This window comes from Callithrix jacchus, chromosome 14 (assembly GCF_049354715.1).
Source record: "Callithrix jacchus isolate 240 chromosome 14, calJac240_pri, whole genome shotgun sequence".
Lineage (NCBI taxonomy): Eukaryota > Metazoa > Chordata > Mammalia > Primates > Cebidae > Callithrix > Callithrix jacchus.
The window spans coordinates 15,404,814-15,429,309 of NC_133515.1; the positions used below are offsets into that span (position 1 = coordinate 15,404,814).

At 39.6% G+C, this 24,496-nt stretch overlaps 1 protein-coding gene and 1 long non-coding RNA gene across 5 annotated transcripts in view; one reads left to right on the forward strand and one right to left on the reverse strand.

Moving 5' to 3' along the window:
- Positions 1-2,557: 2,557 nt before the first annotated feature.
- LOC144579233 (uncharacterized) lies at positions 2,558-6,186 on the reverse strand. Its single transcript, XR_013526375.1, has 3 exons — positions 5,982-6,186; positions 3,778-4,089; positions 2,558-3,693 (listed from the first exon to the last, which is right to left on the reverse strand). It is a non-coding gene; the product is annotated as an uncharacterized LOC144579233 (long non-coding RNA).
- Positions 6,187-6,469: 283 nt separating this feature from the next.
- C14H2orf49 (chromosome 14 C2orf49 homolog) overlaps positions 6,470-24,496 on the forward strand; it is a 34,338-nt gene continuing 16,311 nt past the window's right edge. Inside the window, exons 1-5 of one of the 4 annotated variants that reach the window (XM_008980218.6) lie at positions 6,470-6,602; positions 8,420-8,586; positions 11,719-11,845; positions 11,972-12,094; positions 14,737-18,093. In XM_008980218.6, the coding sequence (XP_008978466.1) occupies positions 6,504-6,602; positions 8,420-8,586; positions 11,719-11,845; positions 11,972-12,094; positions 14,737-14,793 (573 nt within the window). In that variant the 5' untranslated portion in view covers positions 6,470-6,503 and the 3' untranslated portion in view covers positions 14,794-18,093. Of the gene's footprint in view, positions 6,603-8,419; positions 8,587-11,718; positions 12,095-14,736; positions 18,094-24,496 lie in introns of those variants that run through there. The other 3 variants (XM_078348871.1, XM_078348870.1, XM_002757466.7) reach the window with 3 other exon arrangements.

The following is a 24,496-nucleotide window of genomic DNA, read 5'->3' on the forward strand; positions in this document are numbered from 1 at the left end:
TTGATAAGGGAAGCCTAGGACTATCTTCCTCCTTTTAGGAAAACCCAATTGTAGCTTCCTTTGGGTCAGGCCGCAATGAAGAATTGTAGGTTACCATGAATCCATGAACTCCTCTTCAATATATATTCAAAGTCCGATTTCATGATGAAGGAATTGGAAAGCTCCCTCCAGAGTTGTCAGTACTCAATTATTGGCATATAGAAAGTCAGGTTTTCCCAGTGATTTTCATACTTTAGGACCTGCCAGTGACCAGTGACCTCAGCTTTCTTCCAGCCAAGCTGCCTATTGTAAAACAAAGATGTTATCCCAAGCCTGAAGGCAGATACTAGATTCCACTCCATGGTCTTCCTTTTCAAAGTATTAAAAAGAAAAAGGACCATCAACAATCTTCCTGTGACCTGTCCCCCACCCCTACCCTAGTGTGATTCATGGCAACATAAATGCCCCATCCCCAGTGGTGCTTCAGCTCTTACCCAATGGAACCAGTGTCACTGGCTCAGTCTCCAGGTCTTCCCAGGAGTGTTAAGATCTGACCAGCAATTGAGCTTCAAGGGCAAGCAGCAGTGAATGGACCCTCAAGTCTAAGGTGGCCAACAGCTAGTGGAGCCAAATATTGGGAAGGTACAAGAGCAAATCCAGTCTCCTCATTTTACCCAGGGTCACAGAGACTATGTGACTTGTCATCAACTAATCACTGGCTCAGCTGAGCCTAGAATTCACCCTTGTGCTTTTGTATTTTAGTCCTCCACCAGATCATATTACAGAGAGCTGCACGAGACTAGTTACAGAGGTGGTATCTACTGACTGCCAGACACTGACTTCAGAAACTGCTAGTGACTGAGCAATGAAGTCGACGCTATTAATTTACCATTTTACAGATGAGTTGATTGAGGCAAAGAAAGGTAAATTACTTAGGAAAATATAAATTAAAAAAATTTAAAAGGTGAATGACTTGTCCCAAACCCCATAAGAAAGAGCAGTAAGAATACAGAATTCAGCAAGTTATTCTTTCATATAAAGCTGTCTTGAATGAATGGTTTATGAATAATTTTTGCATTCTACTTTAGATGATTCAGGAGTTAAAATGTGTAACAAAAGGGATCATTCAGAAATATTTATAAAAGGATTTATCACAGGATTCTTACAATGGTATGCTCCATATTATTCCATCTAGAAACAGCTGTTCCTTCTGAAACTTGCTGAGAAGTCTGTGTCACACATGACAGGTACCTCTATGTAAATGCCTGTACCATAAACCTGCAAACATGCACATAGGCCAAATTCCTTATGTTGTTTCTATTGGTTACAGTTAAGAAGAAATATCAGTCATATGGCTTTCAAAGCAATTATTAACTTCATTTTTTAATATGTATTAAATATTCCTTGGGTCCATACCAAGTGTTGAGGGTTTTTTTTGTTTTTGAGATGGAGTTTCGCTCTGGTTGCCCAGGCTGGAGTGCAATGGCACAATCTCAGCTCACTGCAACCTCTGCCTCCGGGGTTCAAGCAATTCTCCTGCCTCAGCCTCCCGAGTTGCTGGGATTACAGGCATGTGCCACCGTGCCTGGCTAATTTTGTGATTTTACTAGAGACAGGGTTTCTCCATGTTGGACAGGCTGGTATTAAACTCCCAACCTCAAGTGATCTGCCCGCCTCCGCCTCCCAAAGTATTGGGATTACGGGCGTGAGCCACTGCGCCCAGCCACGTTGAGTATTTTGTAGAATGTGAAAAAGATGTGTTCCAATGAGAATTATTAATGAAGACTGAGTTGCACAGCTATAACTATGTTTTCATAGTTGCTGTCTACTCTCAAAACTTAATCTTTACACTTACGCATACTCTGTGCTCCTCACTTTCTCACTGGGTATAGTTCTGGAGGGCAAAGATTGTGTCTATGCTCTCTGCTCTATCTTTCTGCATGTAGAAAACATTCAACCAATTTTTAAAAATTCTTGATGCTCAATATTGAAATACTGATTAGCTAGATTTTTTTTTTTTTTTTTTTGAGACATAGTCTCTGTAGCCCAAGCTGGAGTGCAGTGGTGCAATCTCAACTCACTGCAACCTCCACCTCCCAAGTTCAAGCAATTCTTCTTCCTCAGCCTCCTGGGGATTTGACTACAGGCATGTAGCACCATGCTCGGCTAATTTTTGTATTTTTAGTAGAAACAGATGTTGGCCAGGCTGTTCTTGAACTCCTGACCTCAAGTGATCCACCCAACTGGCTTCCCAAGGTGCTGGGATTACAGGCATGAGCAACCACATCTGGCCTAGATTATCTTTATTTATTTGAGATGGAGTCTTGCTTTGTTGCCCAGGCTGGAGTGCAATGGCACGATCTCAGCTCACTGCAACCTCCACCTCCCAAGTTCAAGTGATTCTCCTGCCTCAGCCTCCCAAATAGATGGAATTACTGGCACCCATCACCACACCCAGCTAATTTTTGTGGAGGTAGGATTTTACCATGTTGGCCAGGCTAGTCTCGAACTCCTGACTTCAAGTGACCCACCCGCCTCAACCTCTCAAATGCTGGGATTACAAGCACGAGCCACTGCACCCAGCCTGCTCAAGTATATTTTTGACACAATATTTGTAACATATTTATAACATAAATATCTATCAATATTACATTATCAACAAGAATCAACCCCAGAGTCCTCAGTATAGATTTTGTTCATCATGCATTCATTCCACAAACATTTACTGAGCACCTACTAAATATAAGCACTGTGCATGCTAATGGCTAAGTGAGGGATTAGAAGGAAATGTATGGAACCTGTCCCAGAGGAACTCACAATCTAGTGAGGTGGCAATGCCAGGCACGGCAGTGTTTGTTGGTTCCCCACAGCTTTGTTCTTGTCAACTATAGTCACCAAATAAAAATGTTAGTGAATAAAACCTTAGGATCTGTGAGTGAAGTGAAAATCCTTATAGTTAGCTTAAAATGTTGAGTGCCTTAGGGTTACAGATGATAGTATAGCAGGAGGAATCTTAGGTCTGCAAACTCAAATGTGTAACAAAGATATTTTCTTTTCTGTAACTGAAACTTATTTCTATTTGAAGCCTCCATTTACCTACAGTGACAGTAATCTTATCAATGGGAGGCCCTCCTCCTTTCTTTCAATTTGGAACCTCCATTTAACTGCAGTGAAAATCTTATCAGCGGGAGGCCCCACCCCTTTCCCCAGTGCTATATCCAGACTCCGGAGATTTCTGAAACGCCAAGATGAGAAGAGAGACCTTAAGTCCTTGTGTCACTGGTCTCCACAGAAATTCTGAGATGTTCTTTGTCCACTATAGTGTTTGGTTTTCAGTCTTTTGGTTTCAGGCTCGAGGGTTAGAGATACCTGTGAATTCAATTCCCATGTGGTATGGCAGAAATCTCTGTGAGGCAGCCCTTCTGCCTGGACATATTTGAAGCATCACCTCAGAACTTGTTAGAAATGCAAATTAAAAGGCCTCCCCACAAACCTCCTAAATCAGAAACAGTTAGCAGACTGCAAATTCTCCAGTGTTCCATGCCACAAAGGGTCTGCCCAGGAAGGAGTGGGCAGCATCACCAAACATTCTCTCCACGCTTGGAAGAGAGAGGGTATGTAAATCTTTCAAGTTCCTCCTCTCCTAATCGTGATTTTTTTTTTTTTTCCTCAGACAACACTCCTTCTATCTCAAGAGTTCTGCTCTACAGGCACCTAGAATAATATTAATAGAATTAGTTTTAACCAAGGAAGTACTCTTAAACTGGGAAGTACTAGGAGAAAAAAAAGATATCTTACCTGGCACAAAACATTTCAGCAGACGAAGTCTGAGGCTTCAGGTTAGGAGATGGGTTCAGAAACCCACAGAGAGAAAAAGCACAGCAATAACCTGTAACCACTTTTCAGACTATTAAACTCAAGATTCTTCCCTCTGATGCCATCATCCTGTCACTTCTTTCCTTTGATGACAATCAATAGGATACAAGAAATCTCCAAGGAGAGTCAACAGAAGTGGCATTTTATACACTAACTTCAATCCTCAAAACGCTGCAAGATGGCTTATAATTTCCATCTCAGAGGGAAGGAAGCTACAGCTGGAGAGTATATGTCCTAGGTGATTAAAGAAGCCAAGGTTATAATCCAACTCTGAGTCGCTCCAAAGCCTGCCCTTTCCTCTCTTCTATGACCATTAACTTTATAAAAACCAGCTGCCAGTTCTTTTTTTTTTTTTTGAGACGGAGTTTCGCTTTTGTTACCCAGGCTGGAGTGCAATAGCGCAGTCTCGGCTCACCGCAACCTCCGCCTCCTGGGTTCAGGCAATTCTCCTGCCTCAGCCTCCTGAGTAGCTGGGATTACAGGCACGTGCCACCGTGCCCAGCTAATTTTTTGTAATTTTTAGTAGAGACGGGGTTTCACCATGTTGACCAGGATGGTCTCGATCTGTTGACCTCGTGATCCACCCGCCTCGGCCTCCCAAAGTGCTGGGATTACAGGCTTGAGCCACCGCGCCCGGCCCCAGCTGCCAGTTCTTAAACTTACTCTGTGCCAAGTGTGTTTATAATCTCTGTAATCTCCACTCTTTTCATCATTTGTCACAGAAAGTGTTAACACCACATTTTCCTGATGAGGGGACTGAGGCTGAGAAACTGAGTAACTCACCCAAGGTCTCAGTGCAACAGAGTAAAACTTGAAATGAGGCCAGGTTTCTAGCCCAGGATTCTTCCAAGGTAGTTGTTTTTGATACTGAAACAATGTGCCTCCCAGGGAAGGAAATGGGGATAATAACTAATCACGCTTATTTCACTACTGTAATGAAAATAAAATCAGATTTGAGATACGGAATATCATGATGTTAATACCATGACGTTAACACATTTAACTCCAATTTAAGACACTCGGATGCCTGCCTTGGCCCAGATTTAGGACTGCTCAATTTTGAGCAAGTCATGTAATCTCTTTCTGAACAGCTTTCTTGGCACTAACACGTAAGAACTAGACTGAGAAACTTTTAAGTTTCCTCTCAGATCTGAAATTCAGTTTCTAGACATAAAATATTACATACATAAATGGTTAAGAAAAATTGCAAAACACTTCTCAGCTTCTTTTTATTTTGCGGATATCACTTCCAGTCCTCTTTCCAGGTTTATCTTTTGGCATCCTCAGAGTTCTTCATATTTTTGTAGACAATGCAATATCTCCAATAAAATGATACGTCATAGAGGATGCACACAATAAACATTCAGAACCTATCTGCAAGTTTTATTTTTATTTATTTTTTCACACATGGTCCCACTCTGTCGCCCACCCTGAAGTGCAGTGTGGTGATCCTATCTCCCTGCAGGGTGGAATTGCTGGGCATCAGTGATCCTACCACCTCAACCTCCCGAGTTGCTAGTACTACAGAAGCACCACCGTGCCTGGTTAATTAAAAAAAAATTTTTTTTTGTAGATACGGGGTCTTACTATGTTGCCCAGGCTGACCTGGAACTCCTGGCCTCAAGCAATCCTTCCACAGCCTCCCAAAACGCTGGGATTACAAAGCATAAGCCACCACGCCCAGCAAGTTTAAGTGTTAAATGTGCAAAATATTTAGGGGTATATATCTCTCCCATGAATGATGAAAGAGAAGCAGAAAATTTGTTAGTAAATTAATTCCTGGGAATTACATTGTAATTGATACTTACATTGATTTAAAGTTACTTCACTGTAGCTATTACTACATGCAGAAGATTTGGATTTTCGCTTGCTACTTCCTCACTCTTGAGTAAATTATCCTTTCTATACCTCAGTTTCCTCATCTGAAAAATAGGCATTCTATTAATATATACCTCATTAGCCTGTTCTGAGGAATGTGATAATACACGTAAAATGCAGTCTCTGGCACACTGTAAATGGCTAACAAACGTTTGGCGGTCATTACTGGCGTTTCTCAGCCAGTTATTATTTTTACATGTGAGTAGATTAATTCAGAGTATTTTTTCAGGAAACAAATACTTAAATACCTATTTGTCCAAGGCGCCGGGGTTAGAGGGAATTCACTAAATAAAGCCTCGGTCTTACATTATACAGAGGGCGCTGAAGAGAAAAGAAACAGGTTAAACAAAGAAAAAGACGATAACTTCGGACACAACCACTGCCATATTTAGAGTAATGTATACCAGCCCTCCGCGCCATAATTCATTCCCTCGAGGCTGCCCCAGGAATCCCTTTGGCCTCTGACGTTTGACGTCATAGAAGGCGCGACCAATCGTGGCCGGCTCCCGGAACTTCGCTCTTTCTCTTCCTGCAAACTTGACACGCCATGTGTTTCTACGTCTGACATCCCCCTCTCTTCTCTGGTTCCTGGGAGATTTTTGCAAGCAGGACCAGGCGCCAACGCCGGATCCAGCAGCAAGAGAAACAGGCCGACGTGCGGTGCACTCAGAGTGACGACACACTTGAGTCCCTGCCAGAGTACGTCACTTCCGGAACGCTTTCCTCGCGGGGCTTTGTGGGTAGTCGACCGGGGTCTCCTGGCGACGACGATGGCGGGGGATGTGGGCGGTCGCAGCTGCACGGACTCGGAACTGCTGCTGCACCCCGAGCTGCTGTCCCAGGAGTTCCTTCTCCTCACTCTGGAGCAGGTTGGGCGCGCGGGAGTGGAGGGCGGGCGGACGGGTGGGCCTTCCCTGATGAGGCGCTTGCATCTGAGCTCTCCTTAAGTAGCTTTGGGTAACTGCGGACACTCCCGCCGGGTTTGTGCCACTCTCCACCTATACAGACCAGCCAGCTGTTCCCTCGCATCCCGCCTGTCCGAAAAAATAGGGCATTCCTGATATTCCCGTAGAATATCAGGAATGCTTGGGAAATAGGCCTGCGTGTAAGCACCAACCTGAGGAAGAAAGGAAGTGGGGAAGACGCGTAGAATAGGCAGGGAAGGTAGAAATCATGGACTGTCAGGGCTGGAAAATGGCTGAGAAACTGTCCTTTCCACACCCTCTCTCACCGTTTAAAGATGATAAAACAGTTCAAAGAGATGAGGTGACTTCTTTAAGGTCACAACATCTGTAAATGGTACTGCCAGGAGGAGAATTGAGGGCTCCTGACTCTTCATGTAGCGCTTGCTCTTTTCCAGCCTGTGTGGCCTCTGATAGTAGGCGAAAAATGAGAAAGGAAAAACTTGATGTTTTAAGTGATAGAAAATTACTGAAAGTTTCATTGGGGTTTATGTAGTCTATTTTGTTGTTTTCCATATGGTTTTCCCCTTGATACCCTATCTTTCTTGAATTTCAAGTCCTCTTGCCAAGTAGAGCTTATTTTAATTATGTCAGTAAGTTTTTACCTGTGGTTCTCAAACTTTTCATGTACTTAAGAACCAGTCGAGGGCTTGCTAAAACACAGATTGTTGGGCTCTGTCCCCAGTTTTTTGTTCAGTAGTTACGGAATGTGGCCTGAAATTTGGCTAAGGCAATATTTCCCAAAGTAACGGGCCTATGAATTCTCTGGGCATGTTGTCCAAGGGAATCCTGGGAGTTTCCCCTATCTCTGAGTGAGGACAGGGTGAAAATAAATTAGTCCAATATATGAAAGGGAAGTAAAATGTGCTTTTGTTAGATTTTGTTAGAGGATATAGGTTTGTCAGTTGCTCCAAACACAAATGTTTTCAAGCCTTTCTCAGTTGAAATTGAAGAGCCTGTGATCTCATTACCATTCTCACTTTTCCTTCTTAAATCCAAACTCTGTCTTCATGACACTCCTGTGTTTATGCTATATGTTTTTCGTGATGTCAAGAACAAATTGGAAAATAAGGAAGAATGAGGTGATTTAGATAGAGGTGGTTGGATGGTGACTGGAAGCGTACTTGAAAGAACCAGTGAAAATGGGGTGCAGGCTTTTCTAATGATGTACTGTTACCATCATCACCACAGGGATAACAGTTTCCATCTGTGGTGTTACTTGAAATCTTTGTCGTTAACTTCAGTTTAGGAAGTACTACATTAGAGAAGCATGAGAAATATAAGACAAGACTGAGACCTCTATCCCACTAATCTGATCATGATAACCACACTCAAGGTAGCTTATTGACAGAATGTGGTGATTGTTAGTCATTGTTCACTTTCTTTTGTCTGTTTTTCCCCGGGCAGTCCCCTATTTTAAATCCCCTTGTATATTAAGGTGATATTACTGGAAATGATCTTTCATGCTTGGTATGTTGGCTGAGCAATTGTGGATAGCAGCCCTTGTCACACTGAGAAAATGTGACCATTGTCTTTAAGATGGGCTGTACCTAATATTTACAGAATGTAGCCTATAACATAACTGCCTCTAAGTATTCGCGTTATTGTGAAAATGGTTTTTTAATTAATTTGTGATTTAAGCAGTAATGTTTCACCATGTTAGGTAAGATGGTTAGTTATTAAAATTAAGAATGTTGTTTTGAAATTACTTCCCCCCCCCACAGAAGAACATAGCTGTTGAAACTGATGCAAGAATAAACAAAGACAGTCTTACCGACATTTATGTCCAGCACGCAATACCATTGCCTCAGAGGGATTTGCCGAAGAATAGATGGGGGAAAATGATGGAAAAGAAAAGAGAACACCATGAGATTAAAAATGAGACTAAAAGGTACTTTTTGGTGGTTCTAGCTTTCAGTTTATCTTATGACTAAACAGTTATTAATTTTTCCTGAGGTAAACTTAAGTAAAAAAAAGCTATGTACTCAATAATTATCTTTTGAGCACCAGCCACTATGTGTATAGCAGTAAATAAAACTGACAAAATTCCCCGCTCATATTTTTGTCAGGAGAAACATAATAACAGAGTTACTATATAAGAGTATTGTTAGTAAGTAGTAAAGGCCAGAGAAAAAGATTACAATTTTTGATCAATTATCCAGGAACAATCATAGTGAGAAATGACCATTTAGTAAAGAGACCTGTAAGAAATAAGAGAACAAGCTAACACTCTGGGCCAGAATACAAGAGGCTGGATCAGGAATGTGCCCATCATATACCAGGAATAACAAAACGGCCATCAGGGCTGCAGGAGGAACGAGTTATATTGGGGGTGAACAGAAGAGATTGTCAGATTGTGGAAACCTTTATAAGTCATTGTAAGGGCTTTGGTTTACTCTGAGATAAGAAACCACTAGAGGATTTTGAGCAGAGTGGTGATGTCATTAGATGTACATTTTGACAGGATGACTCTGGCTGCTGTCCTAAGAAGTGATTTAAGGTGTGTGGGGAGGGGAAGGGGCATGTATAAGGGTGGAAGCAAGGAAACAAATTAGAAGGCTGTACTGGTAGTCCAGGCAATAGATGGCAGCAGCTTTGACTATAGTAAATTTGGTAGGCTGGAGTCCTACATGTATTTTGTAGGTAGAGCCAATAGGATTTCCTGAATTTTGAGAAAAAAGTCAAGTCAGGTAAAAAAACTCTAATGTCTTTGATAATACACAAATGAAGGGCCTGTTAACTAGCTTGAGTTATGCTATTTAAAATTTTTTAATTTCAAAATATTTTTTATAAAACCACAAGCAAGTGAATTTTCTTTTTTAAAGAAAGTTATATTTGATTAATCAGTGTTGTTGATTGATTAATAAGTACAGAATGTCCTAAGATCCTTAAGTGAACTAGTTATTTCTTCTGTTGTTTATTATATCTAAAGTGGATACTGTTGATCAATTAATTTTTTTAAGGTGTGTGGGGAGGGGAAGGAGCCTTCTGTCTGTAAGGCACTGTCACAGGCAGTTTACTAGAGACAGTGGGAGAAGACAGAGTAGGAGGGTGGGGGTAAGGGGAAGTGTGTTCCTCTGGGTTTTAATCTGTTTTACAAAGAAAACTTATGATTGAGATTATTCTTCAAGTATGAAGGATAGTCAAAGAATACATGTCTGCTCCTTATCTTTTGGAAAATAAAGTCTGACCTTTGATCAAGGACGCATTTCAGATTGACCATCATTTTAGCTCGATGGTTACTTTTGCTTACTAGTACAGACTATGTATTGGTGTTAACTCTCATAAATATGGATTACATTGCATATGCCTTTTAATTTACTTTTGCTGTTATTCAGGCAGTATTTTCCTCTTAATCAGCACGTTCAAGCATATTGTTCTTATAAGCAAAACTTTCTGTGCTGGTTTTTCTTTCCTTTGAAGCAATCATCTTACATCCGTCTTGATTAGTCCCTCAAAATCATTTCAGAAAGGCTTTTTGACTCTGTTTTTTAAATTCACAGTTGATTCAGAGCATTAAAACTGGAAGGATCCAAGAGATCATTTTGTATTGTTTAACTGCTTATTATTTTATCTGTGGAGGAACTGAGATCCTGAGAAGTTCTATAACGTGCCCAAGGTCACACAGACCTAGGACTAGGTCCATAGCAACATAGCCTGGTGCTTCTCAAACTTTAATGTGCCTCTTGAATCTTAGATGAAACAAGCTGTCCAGCCCCGCTCTCAGTCCCTCTGTTTCCCTTCTACAGTGGGTATACAGTGACCTTACTTTTCATTTTCTACCAAATGGTGTTCATTGATGATCCAAGAATTTTTGAGTTTGGCCAACTGTGTAGGAATTTGGTTAAAATATGGGTTCTGATGCATAGTTCAGGTTGATGCCCCAGATTCTCCATTTCTTACAAAGTCCCAAGATGATGATGATGTTGTGCTGCTGGTCCCTAGATCACACTGAGTAGTAGCAGGGCTGAAATGTTCTTCCTAATAACTGGCTACCTCAAGTTTTTTTTAACATGTTTAATTAAAAGGTTTTTTTGTTGTTGTTGTTGTTAATGCAGGCACAGTGGCTCTTGCCTGTAATCCCAGCATGTTGGGAGGCCGAGGCAGGTGGATAACCTGAGGTCAGGAGTTCAAGACTAGCCTGGCAAACATGGTGAAAACATGTCTCTACTAAAAATACAAAAATTTGCCTGCCTGGTGGCGTGCACCTATAATCCCAGTTACTCAGGAGGCTGAGGCAGGAGAATTGCTTGAACCCAGGAGGTGGAGGTTACAGTGAGCCAAGATTGAGCCATTGTACACAAGCCTGGGCTACAAGAATGCAACTCTGTCTAAAAAAAAAAGGGTTTTTGTTTGTTTGTTTTCAGTTAATCTGTTAGATAGCTTGAGGTATGATGAGTAATAAGCAAATGAATGCTTTCATTGTTAACCTTTACGGTAAAGAGTGGAAGTTAGATTTCCAGAAGGTAAATATGAAGATACTTGCCAGAGTTCACAGTTAAACTTGCACAAATATCATAGTTACAGTTAGTTTAGAAAATGTCTTGGCTTTAGAGACCTTTAGTAAATGGAATAGCACAGAATGCTGTGCCTCATTTGTAGATTACCACTGTGGTAGTCTTGGTATAGTTTTATAGTTTTTTATCCTTTTTAAATAATAACTGATTACATGGTTAAGATAACCCTGTCAATAAGCTGGTGTTTGTTTTTTAACTAGGAAATCTCATTTTAAGTTCCAGGACTAGATGGTTAATTGATGTTTTAAAAATAGCTGTATCTTGTGTATACATTAAAGCTAACTTTGAATTTCTTGTACGTAAATGTTTTAAACTTTGAAATAAAACACTAGGGAATTCTTTCATTTAAGGTGAACATAGAAAATTTAATTTCTAATAGTCCCACTTAGAAAAGATTAGTCTTATCAATAAATCTTCTTGGTTATTGTTTATTTGAACTTGAATTCCAGTGAACTGGTTTGCCATTCCAGATGGTATTTTTCAAGAGCACATCTCTTTGATTTCAGGAATAGCGCTGTAGACGGGTTAAGGAAAAGACCCCTCATTGTATTTGATGGAAGTTCAACAAGTACAAGCATAAAAGTGAAAAAGACAGAGAATGGAGATAATGATCGACTCAAGCCTCCCCCTCAGGCAAGCTTTACCAGTAATGCCTTTAGAAAATTATCAAATTCCTCTTCGAGTGTTTCACCCCTAATTGTGTCTTCCAATTTGCCTATGAACAATAAAACGGAACACAATAATAATGACACTAAACAGAACCATGACTTAACGCACAGGAAAAGTCCTTCAGGCTCTGTGAAGTCGCCACCATTGTCCCCTGTTGGAACTACTCCAGTGAAGTTAAAGCGAGCTGCTCCTAAAGAAGAAGCAGAGGCCATTGTAAGTATGGGGGTAGTTTCCATGCTGGTAAGTGGTCTGAATGAAACTTGAGCAGTCTGGCTCATAATGGGAGGTGGGTCGACTGTGCTACATTCTTTTTTAAAACCCTTTTGATTGTCTCTACCATTTGTATAATATATCTTATTACTCAAGTACTTGAATTCTGGAATTTTAAAATCCGTGGTGATTAACGTTTTTAAAAGTTCACTCAAGTTATTTCTGCTTAAAATACGTAGAGAGAGGGTATCTCTACATTAGGCAGTTTTCCTAGATTTTTCTCGTTAAGTTCCTTTAACTGTCTTGGAATGAAAACAGAAAAATATTCCTTTATTAGCAATGTTTAGAACATTAAGTAATTTGTCCAGGGTCACACATTTATTAAGTAGCATTTGGGGCTTGATCTTAAGTCTGTTTGTTCATACCTTAAAACCACACCAGGCTTAGCACAGTGGCTCATGCCTGTAATCCCAGCACTTTGGGAGGCCAAGATGGGCTGGGCGGATCACAAGGTCAGGAGTTTGAGAACAACCCGGCCAGCATGGTGAAACCTGTCTCTACTAAAAATACAAAAATTAGCCAGGTGTGGTGGCAGGTGCGTGTAATCCCAGCTACTCGGGAGGCTGAGGCAGGAGAATCACTTGAACCCAAGAGGTGGAGGTTGCAGTGAGCCAAGACAGCACCATTGCACTCCAGCCTGGATGACAGAGCAAGACTCCGTCTCAAAGGAAAAAAAAAACTGCACAGATTTGCCACTTGCCTCGCCTACTGCTCAGTTTACCTAGCTTTGTGGGGATAGCAGAGGTTGGAGAACTCTATTATGTTGTGCTATGCTATGTTGAATGATTTGGATGCTTCTTAGCAAATTTGGTGCAGTTAACATATTGTATTAGAGTTTAATTTGTGAGATGATTTTATATATATATATATATATATATACACACACACACATATGTATATATAAAATATATACATATTATAAAATATACATATAAAATATAAAACGGCTCTTCAGAAAAGGGCTTTTACTTTTAAATACCTAGGAGTTTAGTAGCCATTATTCCTGTAATATACTGGCTTTATTATTATTATTATCGTGTAATCATGTATCAAAGAGATCAAAATTTAGTAAACTCAAACATTCTAAAATGCTAGAACCTGGAAAAAGAAAACCACCTGACTGGTCATGAGTTCTTTACATTTAGTAGTTCATTATATGCTTTCAGTAACCCTATGAAGTCAGCGTCTTTGATATTCCTATTTCACGAGGAAGCAAAAGCTTAGTAAATTTAAATAAGTTTGTTGGGAGTTCCAGAGTTAGTAAGCAACCAGACTGCAACGTGAGTTTAGGTTAGTTTAATCCCAGGGCACACACTTAGGAGGCCATGCTGCCTCCATACTCCTTTCAGCTACCTTTGTGGGAGAGAGGAGGAGGGTATGGGATGAGAGTTGGAAGAATAAAGCGACATCTCAAATTCTGCCATAAGGAGTAAGCCTCAAAGAATTTTTTTTCCCAGGCTCTTAAACAGCATTTCTCTACCCCAGAAAATTTTACTCTTTCACAGATATGAGATATATAGATATGTATATGTATCTTTACATATATATATGTATCTTTATATATATGTGTATATATATATCTTGGAAATGTATATAGCTATATATAAAACAATAAGGATAAAAGATTCTTTTATATGTATGCATACATATAAATAAATATTTTCTTCTTATTAACATTTCCCATTGACTTTGTGTTTTTGTTGTTGTTTGTTTATTGTTTGAGATGGAGTCTCACTCCATTTCCCAGGCTAGAGTACAGTGGCTCAATCTTGGCTCACTGCAACCTCCACCTCCCAGGTACAAACCATCCTCCTGCCAGCTAGGATTACAGGCACCTGCCACCACACACAGCTAATTTTTTTTAATTTTTGGTAGGGACAAGGTTTCACCAAACCTGTTGGCCAGGCTAGTCTTGAATTCCGGACCTCAAATGATCCACCCACCTCGGCCTCCCAAAGTTCTGGGATTACAGGTGTAAGCCACCTGCCCAGCCTATTTCTCATTGACTTTGGATTGTAAAGTTGATGGAAGAGATGGGCTGGACAGGGAGGAAGTAGATCCGGAGCAGTCAAATGGTTTCAACTCTGTTAAGATCACTTGAGGAGCTTCCCAAAAAAACCAAAGCAAAAAGAAGTCAATCCTTCTACCTTTTATGGATTCTGGTTTAATTGGTTCTGGGATAAGACCAGTCCTGGGGGGGGTGGGGCATGTTTTTAAGTGCTCTGTTATTACAAACGTTTGAGAACCACAGAGCTAGAAAACTTACTCCCCTATCTCTTGGAATAAATTCTCACAGGCTGGGCGTGGTGGCTCACGCCTATAATCGCAGCACTTTGGAAGGCCGAGGCAGGTGGATCACTAGGTCAAAACATTGAGACCATCCTGGTCAACATGGTGAAACCCCGTCTCTACTAAAGAAAAGAAATATATTCCCACCAGATGGCAGCAGTAATCTTTCATTAATACATTAATAGTAAACCTTGGTTGTTTAAAATGTTCATTTTAAATACATTGAAATAAAACCCTAGGAAATTGTTTTCTGATATTTCTGCAAGAATAAACTGATTTCTGTTCATTTCTTTCAGAATAACCTGAAGCCCCCACAAGCAAAAAGGAAAATACAACATGTTACTTGGCCCTGAAGGAAAGTTTCTGAAAATGTAAATATGCTGTAACTGTAGTTTTTCAAACATGTTCATATATATTGACAGTATTTACAGAAATCCTGTTTATCATGGAATTTTCTTAAGAGGTTTCAAATAGGTTTAAAAAAATAAAGGATTTATCTTCCTTTCCTTCTTCCCTCCCTCCCTCCCTTTCTTTTTTAAAATTCTTGCCTGTCTTGCCCTGATTAGAAAGAATATCTTTTAAACCAATGGCTTAGTATATGTCATTTATATTGACCCTAGTCAAATCATTAGCTACAAGCCTACTATATAGCATCCAGTGAATTGGCTGGGCACGGTGGCTCATGCCTGTAATCCCAGCACTTTGGGAGGCCGAAGCAGGCAGATCACCTGAAGTCTGGAGTTCTAGACCAGCCTGACCAGCCTGGAGAAACCCCTTCTCCACTAAAAAATACAAAATTAGCTGGCTGAGGGAGGAGAATCTGTTAGACCCAGGAGGCGGAGGTTGCAGTGAGCAACTGCCATTGCACTCCAGCCTGAGCAACGAGTGAAACTCTTGTCTCAAAAAGAAAAGCATCCAGTGAATTTTAGGAGTTATTCTCATTAGCCTTGTTCAGAGTCTTGGGGAAATTTGAGATTTTTTTTTTTTTAAACTCAAATATTTTGCTAGTTTGCCATTTTTATTTCTTTGAAACATAAAACAGTTTGTCACAGTATTTTAGTAAATATTACAACATTCATTCTAAAAGTTTCACCAAGAAAAGCATCTCTGTAGTATTGCTGGAAAACTGTTCAGAATATACAGATAAAAATGCTGTTCTTTTAGTGCTTACATTGCTGCTTCCCAAAAAAAGCAAAAGGGAATCAGTGCTTGCTATTGCTTCTTTCTTTGAAGTCATAACAATGGATGTATATATTATGAGTTGACAGGTTGGTTCTGCACGTGAACCACCCTTTAGAATGTTGTTGTCATGCAGCAGTCCTACCTACTCTTTTCATGAGCAGTCTGTGATCTCACTCTGTGAATTCAGCTATTACCACTCCTGGGAGCATAATCTTTTCAAAATGAAGTTGATTTAAAATATCTTCAGGCTGAGTGATCATGTTAGAGATGGTATTCGATGGCAGTAAGTTTAGAGAATTGGGAGTGGGCGTAGAATTAGGGGCAAAAATTAGCATAATATGGAGTAGATAGTAGAGGAGCTGCTGGAGTCAGAAGTCACTACAGAGTGCAGCATAGGAAGATGGACTCCCAGCTTAAGTGAGGTTTCCTGCAGCTGTAATATAGACACTTCCCACAGGGCTTTCCACACAGAATTATCTGCTAAGGTTTTTTGTTTATTTTTGTTCAAGTAGTATTTTCACTCCAGTTGTATAATGGAAATCAATGGGAAGATAGGGTTTACCTTATATTCATGAGTTCTAGTTTCTACTGTTCTGCTATGTGTTTCTAAGTAAGAGCAAAGGATAATTTATAATTCTTTATATGACTGATTTTCAGACCTTTTTCAGTATGTTTTAAAGGAGTCTTGTTCCTCTTGATTTGTTAAAACAAGCATTTTAGTTCAGCTATTGAATAGCCTTCCAAACAATTAATTCAGCCTTGCAGGTAAGTACCATACTAAGACTTTAACCCAGTAGTTTTTAATCATTCTGCCTTTATTCCAGACTGTAAATCTATACACATAAGACAAAACATACTAAGTATTGCATAAATTATTAACAGTAAATTGTTATCTGCAGGGCTGATAGATGTAATAATGGTGGGCAACTGTGATCCTATACATAAATATATGCCAAGGAAGATTTTAAAAGTGCGAATTTTAGAGTAGACTGACAAATTTTATTTTATATTCACTTGTCCTTTCCGCTTCCATCTGTGTTTCTCTCTTAGTTGAGAGAGAGTTAGCCATTTGACAATTTTAAGTCAGTGGGAACTTATTTTTAGTTAGTCAATAAAATTAATATTTTATTTGTATTTTAACTTACAGAGTAGGTTGGTAATAACAGCTGAACTGTGTAACATTGTTGCTTCAAATTGAAGTTTATATTATGAACATTCAGAATCAATGCTCATGGTAGCAGCATATTATTGAGCTATTTTGAGTTTGAAATGTGGAGAAATGCTAAACCATGTACTATGTATTAACGTCATCCAACCTTCTTAGAGCTTTGTTCCTTCTGAAGGTGTATGGATACGGCTTGTCTTGAAATGCCCTTCTCCACATAATGAAGCAGGTTGAATGCTGGGAATCTGGAGCAGCAGCCTTGGGAGCCCTATATTTTGAAGGGTTTTGGTTTGCTTAAAAGGTTAGAAGAACTTGATTTCAATGGCAGACAACTTTAGAATACTAGTTCCTCAGTAACATGAAGTAGGTAATGTTGCTCTTGATTTTATAGTCCACTAAAGCCAGCTTTTCTTAATCCTGGAGTAGGCAAACGAATGACATTAGAGTTAGTGGGAGGCTTGTAAGTTGTAGTTATGGGCACTTTATCACTTCCTGCCATTAGCAGGTATCCTTGTTTCTTCTTCCTTTCCCTCTTTGTTTGTTATTTTCCCTTTCTCCTTACACATTTTCTTTCTCTACTTTAATTCTTCCTTTTTACTGTAGATCCTAAGCTTCTGGCTTAGGTTTGCAAGTCATACTGCTTGGCCCTCCTCATTCACTGAGGGGTGAAGATAGGCTGACCCCTGTCCTCTTACATTTGAGGGATCATAGACTGCTGTGTGAATTCTGGAAAGTCTCAAGACCCTACAGCACCAGGGCACTGAATGGCTTCTCAATGGCTGTAAATGCAGTACAGTTTTCCAAAGTAACCTAATTCATCTGGACAGCTACCAGGCACTTTGGAAAGTTGGTTCAGTTACTACTATGAGGCCATAATCTATTTGCTAGTATTAAAATTCTTCAGAATTGGAATTATTATTTGAAATAATATTTTGGTTGACTTAAGTTTTGAGAGACGATTCTAAAATTGATCTATAGAGACTCATTCAATAGCAATGTGACCTTTTAAAAACTTACATTAAGTAAAACTGCCAGAAGACTAAGTCATATATATGTAAGAGCTTCCTCTATTTACTACTGTTGAACTTCAGTAATTTTTAGAGGCTAAATAATGGTCAAAATGTTTTTAAGTGTGCTCTTTTATTAAACGCTTGTGCAGGTTTTGTAATTAAGTACAGAAAAGTTTAACCTTGTACATTTTTGTATGTAAAAAGTCTTTTAAGTAGCCTTATCCTTATTTAAATAAACAATAAAATTACCTTGAGTAGGTCTGTTATTCTTAATAAAATGGAAAAATGCTCTGTAATGACTTGATCTGTTTTTATTTGAGTAAACAATTTTGGAAAGTATTCTTTATAGTACAACTTTCTTTACCTGAATTGTTTAAGATCAGATGTGATTCGAGTAATCCAGCCATATCTTGCAGTTTTTGTTTGAATGAGAGGGTGGCTGGAGTGGTCTGGTTTGGAATATCATGGTGCTACAGAGCCTGTTATGTTGACTGTCACTGCTTGTCGAGGGATGGAAATAAAAGTCTCTGAACCTTCTCATGTAATAAGCTCTTAACAAAATTAGACAAACTAGAGATTCAGTTGAGAGATTTTGTGTTGGAGTGATCTGGAAAAAAGTTAATTTCTAAACTGATATCTTTATGTTACTATATTTGGAGACAGATGCTGTAAATTAAATAACTTGGAAAAGACTCAGGTAACTTTCTACTTTATCTTTTGTTTTGTTTTAGAGATGAGGTCTTGCTCTGTCATCGCGCAGAGCTGGAGTGCAGTGGCATAATCATAGCTCACTGCAGCCTTGAACTCCTTGACTCAAGCACTCCTCCTATTTCAGCCTCTTGTAGCTGGTACTTCAGGCGTACACCACCACACCAGGGTTCTCCTTTGTACTTAACACATAGGTTCTTCATTTTTTTGTCTGGACAGAAGAGACAAAAATCTTATGTCCACTTAGATTGGTTTTACTAAAGTGCATTTGACTAACTGAAGTGCACTACTTTTTCAGTTGTTTAATAACTTGATCATCTTTCTTAATGTGGAATAAAAAATAAAGATGTGAATTGCCTGTATAATTATTGAGTACCTACTGTGTTAGCTCTTGGGAATGAACAAGGCAGGTACTTAATTTGCCATGTTCATTCATTGCTCCCACAGAGAAAACAGGCAAGGGAACCACGGAACAATAAGTGTAACGGTAAAAAATAAAAGAGTGTCATGAAAAGGTGAAGGATGAAGAAATCCCAGTGAGGAGCTATTTTAAATACAGTGGTTAGGAAAGGCCTCTGAAGGTACTATACTTTGAAGAAAGCATGACTGAGGCCCAGCTATGGAAGGCTTTCAGGAGAAGCATTCTACATGTATCCGATTTTGAATGGCTACATACTCCTCCCATCAAGGCTGGAGTCTGCTTCCCACCACTTGTGTATGGACTGGCCTTGTTAACTTGCTTTGATCAAGGGAATGCTTCTACTCTTACACTTGGACCTTTGCTTGCATCCATGTGAAAAAGCCCTAGTGTGCCCATTAGAAATACATGGCTCACCCAACAGCCAGACATGTGACCACTAGTCACCTATCCCCAGTCTAGCTGCCAGCTGACTAAAGCTGCATGATGAGCCCCCTGATGGGATCAGTCCAGATTGATGACTCTCAGAATCATGAGTGAATAAAATGGAAGTTGTATGAAGCCATTAAGTATTGGGGGTAGTTTGCTACGCAGCAGTAGATAACAGGTACCAGACAAGGACAAAATATGAAAGCTCTAAGGCTTACTACGTTTTTTTTTTTTTTTTTTTTTTTTTTTTTGAGATGGAGTTTCGCTCTTGTTACCCAGGCTGGAGTCAATGGTGCAATCTCGGCTCACCGCGACCTCCGCCTCCTGGGTTCAGGCAATTCTCCTGCCTCAGCCTCCTGAGTAGCTGGGATTACAGGCATGCGCCACCACGCCCAGCTAATTTTTTTGTATTTTTAGTAGAGACGGGGTTTCACCATGTTGACCAGGATGGTCTCGATCTCTTGACCTTGTGATCCACCCGCCTCAGCCGGCTTACTAGGTTCTTAGAACAGAAAGACTGGTGTGGCCCAAGTGAATGAAGACTGGGGCAATTGGTAGTGTAAAATGAAGTCAAAGAAGGTAGGCCGGAGCCAGATGATGTATAACCCTTGGATTTGATTCTAATACCAATTGGAAGCTGTTAACGTTGTTCAGATTTAACCAAGAATTCTATTTAATCAAAAATAAGACTAGTTAAATAAGTTTATAATAGCCCTATCTTTTTTCCTCAAGTAAAATTAGCCAACTTTTTTTCTGTCTTTCATTTTTTGTCGTTGAGCTGGAGTGCAGCTGTTGCCAGGCTGGAGTGCAGTGGCGTGGTCTCGGCTCACTGCAACATCCACCTCCTGGGTTCAAGTGATTCTCCTGCCTCAGCCTCCCGAGTAGCTGGGACTACAGGCGCCTGCCACCACACCTGGCTAATTTTTGTATTTTTAGTAGAGACGGGGTTTCACCATGTTGGCCAGTCTGGTCTCGAACTCCTGACCTCGTGATCCACCCAGCTTGGCCTCCCAAAGTGCTAGGATTACAGGGGTGAGCCACTGTGCCCGGCCTTGTTTTGTTTTTTAATCTTCAGGTAAATAGTTTGAACTAAAATTTATTTCTTTGACTAACAGTTAAACCCTAGGAGACTGTAAAATGCTTTACCAGATATGGTGAAAGACAAATACTTTTCATAAATATAAAGCTGTATCTCTCTAAGCCTTCTGTTTTGTTTTTTCTGCCTTGCTATGTAATTTTTTTAAATAAACTTTAAAAAAATAAACTAGGACAGGTTTAGATTTCTGGAGAAATTCCCACAGCAGTACAGGTTTTTAACATACTTCACAGTTTCCCTGCTAACATACATTTGTATGGTACCTTTGTTGAAATGACTCATTGTTAACTAAAGTTCATAATTTATTTTGATTTTCTCAGACTTCCCTTGTTTTTGATGACTACAGTTTTGAAGAGTAGTGGTCAGGTAAATACCTGAAGAGTGTTCCTCAACTGGGATTTTTCTCATGATTAGACTGAGGCTATATGTTCTGTGGGGAAGACCCACAGAGGTAAATTGCCATTTTCATCACATTATTTTGAGGACACGTGCTGTAAACATGATACTACTTTTGAGGTTGACCTCATTTGGCTGATGTACTGTTTGTCAGTTTTTTCTGCTATGAAATTATTGGTCTTCTGAATGATATTTTTAAAAATTATTTCTGTTTCCCCTTTTCATACATACTGTGCTCTTTGGAAACGGAAATAACCTTAAGTCACTTAAGTAACAGAGTTACTTTGCTGGCGAAGTACATAAATGATTTAGAATTCTGCGCAGGAGACTTACCCTCTACCATTAATTTTAATCAATGATTTATGTCAGTATGACTCATGGATACTTATTTTATATCTGGGGTTAAAATCTAATGTGTGTGTTTTTTGTTTTGTTTTTTAACTCACATTCTTTTCTGCATTGACCGTTGAAAGGTCTTTCAGTTAGCTCCCATTTCCCTGTGACTTACCCTGTCATTGTGTTTTTTTTGAACACACCCTTTCTGGTACTATAGGATGCTCTCGTCTTTTTGTATGAGCCCTAGAATGAGCCATTTCTCTAAGGAGCCTTGGTTCCTTTCATCGGAAAAGGGTGTTAAAAACTGAGATCTGGGTGCTAAGTATGCTGATTGCTACTGGGTGTTATTTTTAGGCCTCCTCAACTGACAACAAGTAAATACATGTATGTATATTAACCACTATAGGTGTACATCTATAGATGTTTCTGTATGTAACCATCTGTATCTATAGTGAGTAAAACGAGTTCATACTTATGTCTCTACCTCTACTCTATTACCATATTGATCATTCCAGACTTCCCTTGTGTGTCTGTAGCCTCCCAATCCAACAGTGAGAAACATGGCTCCTACCAACCACCCCATCTACTTGTCTAATTGTTCAATTCCAGTACACATGTATAGAGGCTGCAGAATTGTATCCTTTACCCATGTGGGAAATGACTTATCAATTAGAGTTCCTTTTGCCTTTGATCTTAAACACTCCACTCATTTCTAGTGTTGCTTAAGTCATATCATTTAAGATTTGAGTTTTAATGAAAAAGAATGTCAAATCGACTTTATTAACAACAAAAAAAATCCCTAGACAGACATCCATTCAGCAGTTTTAAGGTGTCTGCATGCTCAGGCACTAAATAAGGAACTGGAGTAAATAAAACATGGTCCGTGTCCTCAAGGGCCTTTTCTTCCCTTTTTTTTTTTTTTTTTCCCCGAGACTGAGTCTCCCTCTGTCACCCAGGAGTGCAGTGGTGCAATTTCGACTCACTGCAACTTCCACCTCCTGGGTTCAAGTGATTCTCTTGCCTTAGTCTCCAGAGTAGCTGGGACTACAGGCATGTATCACTACACCCTGCTAACATTTTGTATTTTTAGTAGAGATGGGGTTGCACTATGTTAGCCAGGATGATCTAGATGTCCTGACCTTGTGATCCACCCACCTTGGCCTCCCAAAATGCTGGGATTACAGGCGTGAGCCACCGTGCCCAGGTGGGCCTTTTCTTCTCATTAATCCCAGTTGTTCAATCTAAAAATTTGAGAAGGAATCTGAAGAACATTTAATGATTAAAGTCACAGTATTCTGTGCACTAGGTAGTTTACTAGTTATGTTTTTAGAGATAGTTAAGACCCTATCTCTTAATACTGTTTCTATGGCAACTAAATTTTCAACACATGAACTTTTGGGGGAGACATTCAAACCATACCACCCTCAAAATGTGGGAGGTCATTTTATTTATAGTAAGTGAGTAAAATGTGTAAATGCTAATAGATGTCAGGGATGAAGTCTGTTCTTATCTTTATAATGGAGTTCTAGTTCCTTTTTTTTGCACTGAAAGGTCACTACGTACATTTTGGCATGTGTGTCACATGGACATTTCCTTTTCAGTGTTTAAAAAAATCTCATGTGTTTAGAGATGGCACTTGAAACCTGGAGAAACCAGTCAAATATAAACGACTGGATTTTCTTGTAGCAGATCCCCTCTATCTTAGTACATTTTCTCCTGCTATAATAGAATACCGCAGATTAGGTAAATTATAAAGACTAGTTTATTTGGCTCACAGTTCTGGAGGCTGGGAGGTCCAGGATCTTGGCACTGGCACCTGGTGAGGGCTATCCCGTGGCAGAAGGCAAAAAGACAACAGTGAGTATGCAAAGCACAGAAGAACTTGGGCTGAACTCATCTTTTTTTTTTTTTTTTTAAATCAAAAAACCACTTCTATGCCCCCATGATAATGGGATTAATCCATTCCTGAGGACAGAGCCCTTATGGCCTAATCTCTTCTTTAAGACCCTATCTCTTAATACTGTTTCTATGGCAACTAAATTTTCAACACATGAACTTTTGGGGGAGACATTCAAACCATACCACCCTCAGAATGTGGGAGGTCATTTTACTTATAGTAAGTGAGTAAAATGTGCTAATAGATGTCAGGGATGAAGTCTGTTCTTACCTTTACAATGGAGTTCTAGTTCCTTTTTTTTGCACTGAAAGGTCACTACGTACATTTTGGCATGTGTGTCACCTGGACATTTCCTTCTCAGTCTTTAAAAAAATCTCATGTGTTTAGAGATGGCACTTGCCACCTCATCGTCTCTATGTGTAAGAAAAAAGCTCATGTTTTGGGGGACAGTGGGCTAGGAGTCAAGATTTCTGATTTTTAGTGTGTTGGCCTCTTTGCAGTCTTGAGTAAGCTTTATTCTTTCTGGTCTTCCACTTCCTTCTTTCCAAAGCAGATGGATTTCATTCTGATCCTTAAAACTCTTCCAGATCTTATTTCTTGATCTTTCTAGAATTAACCTTATGCTTATCCCTGAGTTTCTTTAATCTGTCATTTAATAACCACACAGAAAATGAGAGATGCCCTCAAGTGTGAATGGGCCTCATTAAAGATGATTGAGAATTAAGTATATATTTTAAGTTTCTATAGTACTATGATTAAGTGATATGCAAGTTAATATAACTTTTATTTTGCTTTGATATAACTAGTTTTACATAATCTTGTCCAAAGGAGTTAGGGTTTATGTATTGTGCTGACTTAAAGACTTGAGGGCAACCCTCTCCTTACAAATTGGATAGTGTCTAGTTGTCGGCAAGTCCACGATGTACAATACATATACCTTGGGCTTCATTTTTGTGATCACAAGGATTTCTCTACTAGTTTCTAAAGTTCTGCCCTACTAACAGCACTGAGTTCTTTTGCAGGCATACCTCTAAATTTTTTCCAGAGATAAAGCTTTCGCTAAGGGCAATATTGAGGGAGCAGTAACCATCATAGTTCCAGGGCACATTGCACCACAGCAGATCCATTTACTGAGTTTCTTGCCTTGTTCCTGGTTCAGTGTTTCTTTCACTTCAGTGACTAAATTTTCATGGTTTTGGTTAAGGGTAGACTAGTTCCATTAAGAATTTTATAATATCCTGGCCTGGCATGGTGGTTCACGCCTGTAATCCCAACACTGTGTGAGGCCAAGGTGGGCAGATTACTTGAGGTCAGGAGTTCGAGACCAGCCTGGCCAACATGGTGAAACTCTATCTCTACTGAAAATACAAAAATTAGCCGGTCATGGTGGCAGGTGCCTATAATCCCAGCTAATCGGGA